The sequence below is a fragment of the Tamandua tetradactyla genome, chromosome 21 (genome assembly GCF_023851605.1).
Source record: "Tamandua tetradactyla isolate mTamTet1 chromosome 21, mTamTet1.pri, whole genome shotgun sequence".
NCBI lineage: Eukaryota > Metazoa > Chordata > Mammalia > Pilosa > Myrmecophagidae > Tamandua > Tamandua tetradactyla.
In genome coordinates this window covers 7,238,954-7,247,486 of record NC_135347.1, presented here as the reverse complement: position 1 = coordinate 7,247,486, position 8,533 = coordinate 7,238,954, and the positions used below count along the sequence as shown (strand labels likewise).

The window sequence follows — 8,533 nt, the reverse complement described above, 5'->3', positions numbered from 1 at the left end:
ATGCAATTGTGAAAATAGAAAAAAAAATAGCTAAATTTATTTGGAAGTGGAGGGTACTCCAAATAGTTAACAATATCTTGAGAAAGAAAAATGAAGTGGGAGGTCTAACACTACCTGAGTTTAAAGCATATTACAAAACTACAGCAGTCAAAACAGTATGGTGCTGGCATAAAGGTAGAAATACTGACCAATGGAATTGAATTGAGTGTTCAGAAATAGACTGTCTCATCTGATGACCTTTTTTTTTTTTTTTTTTTTTTTTTTGCATGGGCAGGTACCGGGAACTGAACCTGGGTCTCTGGCATGGCACGCAAGAATCCTGCCACTGAGCCACCATCACACAGCCTAGACAATTGATCTTTGATAAGTTGGTTAAGTAAACCCACCTAGGACAGAGCAGTCTCTTCAATAAATGGTGTTTGGTAAACTGGATATCCCTATGCAAAGGAATGAAAGAGTATATATATCTCATATCCTTTACAAAAATTAACTCAAAATGTATCAATTACCTAACCATTAGAGTTAAGACCATAAAATTTTTAGAAAAAAATTAGGGGAATGTCTTATAAATCCTGTGATAGGAAGTGGTTTCTTACATATTATACCCAAAGCATAATCAATGAAATAGATAAAGGGGATCTACTCAAAATTAAACACTTTTGTGCATCAAAGAACTATGTCAGGAAAGTAAAAAGGCAGCCTACACATTGGGAGACAATATTTGGAAACCACATATCAGATAAGGGCTTATTACCCAAAATATATAAAGAGGTTCTTCAACTCAACAACAAAAAGACAAACAATCTAATTAAAATATGGGAAAAAGACACGAATAGACAATTTTAAGAACAGGAAATACAAATGGCTAAAAGGCACACGAAAAGATGCCAACTGATTTTTTAAAAAGGCTCCCATGTCCACTCAGCGGTGTAAGAATCGCCTCTTCAAGCAGTGATGTTGGATGAACTGGACATCCAAATGCAAAAGAATGAAAGAGGACTCCTGTCACACATCACATACAAAAGGTAACTCAGAATGGAACAATGACCTAAATATAAGAACTGGGACTATAACACCCCTAGAATAAAATATAAGGAAGTATCTTCAAGATCCTGTGGTAGGCAATGGTTTCTTAGACTTTATGCCCAAAGCACAAGTAACAAAAGAAAATAATGTATAAATGGGGCCTCCTCAAAATTAAAAACTGTTTTGCATCAAAAAAGGTATCATGAAGGTGAAAAGGCAACGTATTCAATGGGAGAAAATATTTGAAAACCACATACCTAATAAGAGTTTAATATCCAGAACGTTCTGCTTTGAAGGGATTATGTACCCTAGAAAAGCCACACCTTAATCTTAAACAATTTTATGTGGCAGCTTTGTAATTTGATACAATGAATGTTAAATATCTTTTATCACCATAGGAAGTTAGGTTTTTATGCCACAAGTACTAAAAGACAGTCAATTCCAGAAAACAGATATAACTTTTTGCATCTTGCTTGGTACAGCACCTGTATTAAAGTACATTTAAATGAAGAGGAGGGAGACATATTCATTGAAACAGCACAATGCCAATTTTCAAGAGAATTTTTGAGAAGCAATTCTTTCATAAGACTGTCAAAGACAAATGAGAATTGTTACTGTGGGCTCCTAAAACATAAAGAAAGGAAATTGCCTAAAATTACTTCCATCATTAAAATTGAGGGTGTGTAAATATTTCAACAGAATATGTGCTAAAAGCAAATGCTTTCAAACTGGTTTTACCCAATCATTATTGCTAAACTCTGGCTTTCCAAGATAAATGGGGTTTGTAATTTCTTAACAAATTAGCTTAAGTTTAGAATAAGCATAGTTTATGCAAAAATGCTGAGCACATAGCCAAGCCTTGACATATATTTATTGAGTGTTCATCATTCAAGAGCTGCATTAAGATTTTCATTGTTTAATCCTCTATTACAGGTTCAATGTGACTTTTGTTACTCCATTATCTTCTTGCATATGGTAAGTATTTGATAAATATAAAGTGGAAACAATTCCTGTTAACTTTTGTGGGAGCAGGTTATTTTGCCCTATGAAAACCATATATGTCAAAGCCTGTAAATTTGCATGCAGCTTTCAAAATAACATGCCTAGTGTGGGTTTCTCTACCTTTATGCCCCTATTACTCCTGGTAGTGGTAAGGAAGCAGAGTACATTTCCTGGCCTTTTGACACAGGCAGGGAATCTTCCTGACCATTTCTTAGATACTGCCTATGCTCTAGCTGCTGATGGAGCCACTTCCTCCTATCCCAGAAGGAAAGGTTCTCACCACAAACTTCTAATATTGTTTCTCTCCTCTCACCATTATCCAAGACCACCTCTCACCTAATTGAATAGTTCTTCAATTTTTATTATAGGCATTGACCGTTCAGGCTTTCTAGCTCTTCTTTAGTTAGTTTTGTCAGTTATATTTTCTAAAAATTTGCATGTCAGTTTTCAAATTTATTGGCACAAAGTTGATGATATTTTCTTATTTCTTATTGTTCTTGTCTGTGGCTATAGTTATGACCCCTTTCTTATGCAAAAAATATTTAAGGGGGTGCAAGGGTAGTTCCGTGGTAGAATTCTCACCTGCCATGTGGGAGACCCGGGTTTGATATGTCTCTGTGTTTTTGAAATAGTCCATAATTTCAGATATTTGTTTACTTTGTCTTCTCAAACTATTAATTCTTTATTGATGTTCTCTTTTCATACTTTTCATTTCAGTGCTTTTTGCTTTTATTCTTATCTTCTATTCCTTCTATTCTTTTTTTTTTTTTTAGATTTTATTCTTTGGTTTTTTTCTTTGCTCACTTGTTCATTTTCAAGTTGGACCTTCCACTACTCTCATTAATTCATAATTCATCTACTTTTATAGGCATTTAAGCAACATATTTGCCTAAAGTACTTCATTTGCTTGATGTTACAAGCATTGATATATAGAATTTTCATAATCATTACATTCTAAGCTGTTTTTATTTCTGTTAAAATTGGCTGTCATTATTTTTAAATATCAAAGTATATTAGGATCTTTAAATTTACTGTTTCTTTATTAACCTCTAACTTCATTGTACTGAGTCAGAAAATTTAGGCTGTGTAACGCTTACTATTACAATTTAATGTTGAAATTGAATGAGATTTCCTTTAGGGCCAATCAATGATTATTTTTGTATAATAAATGTTCCATTTGAGTTTGAGGGGAATGTCTATTTGATATTTTGAGGAATAAAATTGTACACACACCCACATACATTAGATTAAGTATGTTAATTATTAAATTATTCAGGATAGAACAATCTATGCTGTGACTAAAAAAAAAAAAAAAAAAAGGCCTGTCAGTGGTTCAGTTAATATTGAATATTGATATGTTTTGTCATTTTGCTACCATTTAAATTTCTTATTACTTTTTGCTGTTCTATGTTTCTTTTTTCCAATTTCCCTCATATTTAAATTAATTTGGTCTTAGGGCAATAGCACTCTCTTGGTAGTCTCTGTCTCTGATTGTTGATCTTATTAATCCTAGCAGACACCATCTGATGTGGACCTGCCTCCAATAAGCTCCTTCCCAAGTGCTCGGCTGCAGAAGTCCAAGTTCCTAGATTGGCCAATCACATTGCTGGTTTGCAAGCATCCCCATGAGAAGTCTCCAAACTTCTAAAAGTCCAATGTTCCCACAGAGTTGTTCTTCTTTCAGGCATGGTACTGCAACATCATTATTTAATAACTATGTCTTCTCCTCTGCTTAATTTTCTTTCCTCATGTAAATCCTGTTATGTGGATATTAACATGTCCACAGCTATCCTCCCTATAATTTAGATTTTAATATAATTTATAGTTCTTTACTTTTTCCTGAGGATACTTGCATTGAATTTCATCATTATATTTGAAATGCCTTTAATTGATGGTATAAAGGCAGGTTTTTTTAAGTTCTGTCCCTTAGGCCAACAAAATTAACAATGAGAATCAAAGATTGATACTCTAGCTACAGAAGTAAATAATTATTACAAATGCATATGTTACAAAAGTTACATATTGTATAGTGATGTGGGCTTAAAGTTATAGCTCTTGTTGATTTTTACTACTGTAAAGATTCCCCCAAATAAAATTACAGGCCCTGAGAGACACAACTAAAACTGTTTACATATAAAGATAAAGGCCAAAAATTTGAGTGAGCCTTAGTTAAGCAAGAAACACCCTATCAGTGATGGAGAAGGGAAGGAGAAGTGAAGTCATGGGGTTTCGCCATTTTCCCCTAGAAACTATCTCCTGAACTTTGAATAATACCTTGGAAATGAGAAAAAGAAGAGAATAAACTGGGAAAAGTTATCAGTTTAATGCCTTAGAGAAGCTGGCTGTGGAAAAATGAGCTAAAAGGAGGTGGGGAGAGAGGGAGAGGATGGAGATAGGAAGAGTGAATGAAAAAAGGGAGGAAGGAAAGGAATATGGGAAGGAAATAAGGAAAAGGGCAGGAGGGGAGGAAAGTCGAAAGGAGGGGAGAGAAGAAGGAAAGAAGGGAGAAAGAAAAGGAAGAAGGCAGGAGGAAGGAGGAGATAAGAATAAAAAGACAAACTAGAATAATCTCAAAAAAATCTATAAGGGATGCTGCAGGGATGCAATGAAACAATGCAGAAATAGCTTTTAAAAAAACTGAGAACCATTGGAATGGTGCTAAAAATACAAGGGTATTTTAAGAGACTATAATACTGTTGATACTATCCTGGTGCAGGTGGAAGAGACGAACAGCCGAAAGGAAGAGGATACAGAGAAGATTGGACAGAGGGTGCAGAGTAGAATATACCAGAATGATGTATCAAAGAAGGAGCCAATGTACTCAGGATTTGATTTTGATACTAAGCCAAAGATATATAGTACAGAGCTTTCATAGGTAAGGGGTGGGAGGGCAGGATAGAGAACTTTAGAAAAGGTTCCATATACCTTCACACACTTATACACGTATTAATCTATCCACTTTCACTCTGCCACAGTCATAAAGTTTAGCAGCCCCTTCCCTCACGTCCATGGCTTCTCCCCTTCCTTTATAGTTTCACTCATAGTTATTTGCTTATATCTTCTCAAGCCTCCACGTTTGCTTACTCCTTATCTCACAGAATTATCCCCATATGTTTTAGCTTGCCATATGCTGTAACAAATTTTGTGGATTGGTTGGCTTAAGCCACAGACATTTATTTTTCACAGGTTTCTAGGCTAGAAGTCCAAAATCAGGGTATCATCAGGATCATGCATTCTCTGGTGTCTGCAGTGTTCTGCTGGTGACTGGCTAGAAATCCACATCTCAAGCTCTCCCCACATCATGTGGTCATCTGGACCCTTCAGTCTCCTACTGCTGCTATGTCCAGATTTCCTCTGCTAATAAAGACTTTCATGTTACTGGATTAGGGCCTACCGTGGATTCCATTTGGCATCCTCTAGATTCTATTTACAAACAAGTTCACACTCACTGGACCAGGATTAGGTCTTGAACATGTCTTTGTGGGAACAAGAATCAATGCATAACACCATACTTACTCTCTTACATTCACTTTTTCTTGTTACCATATGTTGGCACACTTATATGCATGCCATTCATATGGTATGCTTACACTCTATTTTAACTACTTTGGAACTTATTTTTTTCTAATTACAATCCATGAAGACATCACAATCTCTTATTCACCTTTCTGCCATCTTAACTGCTAACACTTTTAGATATTCAAATGTTTCCATGGCTCAATAACCATCTTCCTCTCACATGCATAATCTCTTAGGCCTGTGAGTGTCACAAAGTTTTAAGAAAACATTTTGAGTCCTATAATCTCATACAGATAACATACAATATCTAAACTATAGCCTGAAAATTACATATTTTTCATACTATATATCTAACTATTAGTCACAATCAACATGAGACTATGACACACAGTTTACACATGTAACACCTGAGTCTAGGTTTTGTGGGAACAGAGAAAATATCTGGAGACACAGAGAGACATAACACTTAAGCTATCCTCACAAAAACAAGCATTTCTCACACCCACAACCTCTATACATCCAGTATTAACACTTAATCACAGACATAACACAGGTTACTCCCAATTTTAAAACAGAGAATACACATGCACACTCACACAATCCATCCACTGACAAATACTTCACTTTCCTGTACTCTCTATACCACACATTATGCCAAATATAATTAAAGTTTTGGATGAGTAATGAAGGGGGAAATTTGATTGTAGAGTTGGTAAATATTTTGTACAAGGAGAGGGCCATGAGTTCTTAGAGAGATGTTATTTCCTTAGGAATCAAAATGTTGATTTATTCGAGCTTCTAAACCCACTGGAATGGGGTCTGTAACAATAAATATGAAAGGATATAAAAGGAAAAGAATGACTTTTAAGAGGCTGAGCTCATTGGTAGGTGGGGCAAAGATCTAGTGACAGTACATATTAGGGGTAAAGGAGATTGAGAGAGTCCTGGTCATTGACAAGTTCCAATAATGCTAAGGTTGAAAGTATACCAATATTACCCCGAAAAGAAAAGGCCTATTCAGTGGTAGATTGGAGTTGACCTCACAATTCAAACTTTAGATAAGGCCTAGCTATTCATAGCTGATGTGGTCTGAAGACTAGAATGGGGTCACAGAGAGAGATCTTTCAGTCATGACAAGAACAGAATTCCTGATGAGAGACAGAAGATGTGAAGCCAGGAGCTTTCCTCTTCACCAAAACACTGCCTCTCTTGGAAAGTACAAAGAGAAGAATGACCAAAGACATGGTGTCTACATGTAAAATGTGTGGGACTGTTCCTTATAGCAGTGGGAATTCAATAAATGTTTGAGTCTTATGAAATCATGAGCTATTTTCAAGTCTATGCCTATACACCATCACACACTTATGTTAAACTTTTATTTATACATGAGTTAAATAGTAATAATGAGGTATAACACTGACTATTTTCTGTGAGCTAGGTGGAGTCTGTTAGATACTGTCATATCACTGGGGAGATACCTTGGATACAGGAAAGAATTTCTTTTAAGTCTAGTTACCTATCTTCTAATTTCAATTTGAAAATGGGAGATATAAAAAGTCAAGTTAATGATAGTCTCCACTGGTAAAAGGAAACACCCTAGCTCTGGGATGTGGTCAGCCTGTCTCCCTCTGAGTCCCAGCTGAGTCACTGGAATGCATTGATGTCACAGAATCTTGCTTTACTGGTGATCATTTGCATCATAACGCCCTGTGAGTGAGTGAGCACTGGCCACACCAGTGATCTGGTGAGGTGGCAGTTGCTCAAGTGATTTGTTGCTCTTGAGTACACAAATTTGATACTGAGCTAACATTAGCTGATTCTTTGAGAGTTAAGAAGAACAGAATTTCAGAGAGAAAAGGACTCAATTCGAGTCCTTTCCAAAGAGCTGAAGCATGAAAAGGAAACAAAAAAGGAAACATCTGGAAAGCACAGACTCCCAAAAAACTGACAAGACATCACGAAGTATGTTGGAAACATATTCTCTTGTTATAGCATCACAGGAACTGCATCTAAGGAGGGATGGAGAAAGGAACCCTAGTAGTTGAGGGTGAGGTGAAGAGGTGGGGTGGGAGAGTAAGAAATACAGAGAAGCAGATGCTGGTCATCCTGAAGGTCCAGAAGGCCTGAGAGTAAAGAGAAGGATGAGTTGAATCTGCTCCTCTCTCTGTGGCTTAGGGCTTGTGCTAGCCTTCTGAAGAGTCTGCCCAGGTTACTTTGTCATAGACCCAATGGTTGATTAATCAACCTCTCAAAATCCTCTCAAAATCCCAAGTCCCTTGATTTTATTTCTGCCTAAGAGCATTAGGTAAGCAAATGATGCTGTCCTAATTAGAAGTTTTCTAATGCTTTCTCCTTTTAAAGAAGAAGAAAGTATGGCTCATTGAACTGAGGGAATAATTTTTTAAGAAGTAAAGTGAGGACACTGAAAATCTGGTTATGCAGGGATGAGAATATAAACTAATAAAGGATTTATTTACTAAAGAGTAAAAATTGTCCTATACTATGAGTAGTTAACCATGGGGCTTCTACGTGAAATGTTGTTACTTGGACAAAAGTCATGGATTCTTTTGCCCAAAGTGCTCAATAACTAATTCTTGAGATGCTAGGGTTTCAAAGAGAGTTTACTACTAGGCACATAGTAGGAGGGTAGATGGCCTAGCAGCCTAAAATCTGTCTCCCCAAGTTTAGGAGGGTCAAGGTTTTAGGATTTTAGCAAGGGGAGATGAGGACATTTCAAAGAGCAAGTTCAAAGCAGGAAAGGAGACAGTGTTATCATTGTCGTTTCAATAGGGGAACATGAGTAGAAAAGAGAGGAGACAGCTATCACTTCAGTAGTAAAGGTATAAGCCAAAAGGAAGGTAGTCAAGTGACCTTTCAACGGTAGAGTTTAGCAGATACGATTTACAAATATCTGGGGCTGAGTCTAGTTGATGGTGACTTCAAATGCTTCATGATCATTAGGACCTTTGCCATGTAAGCAAATGAC

General features: G+C 36.4%; 1 protein-coding gene across 2 annotated transcripts in view; it reads left to right on the top strand.

Moving 5' to 3' along the window:
* Nucleotides 1–3,551: 3,551 nt before the first annotated feature.
* LOC143665440 (uncharacterized) overlaps nucleotides 3,552–8,533 on the top strand; it is a 25,304-nt gene continuing 20,322 nt past the window's right edge. The window contains exon 1 of one of the 2 annotated variants that reach the window (XM_077138842.1): nucleotides 3,552–3,717. In XM_077138842.1, coding sequence (XP_076994957.1) covers nucleotides 3,654–3,717 — 64 coding nt within the window. In that variant the 5' untranslated portion in view covers nucleotides 3,552–3,653. Of the gene's footprint in view, nucleotides 3,718–7,250; nucleotides 7,510–8,533 lie in introns of those variants that run through there. The other variant, XM_077138841.1, reaches the window with a different exon arrangement.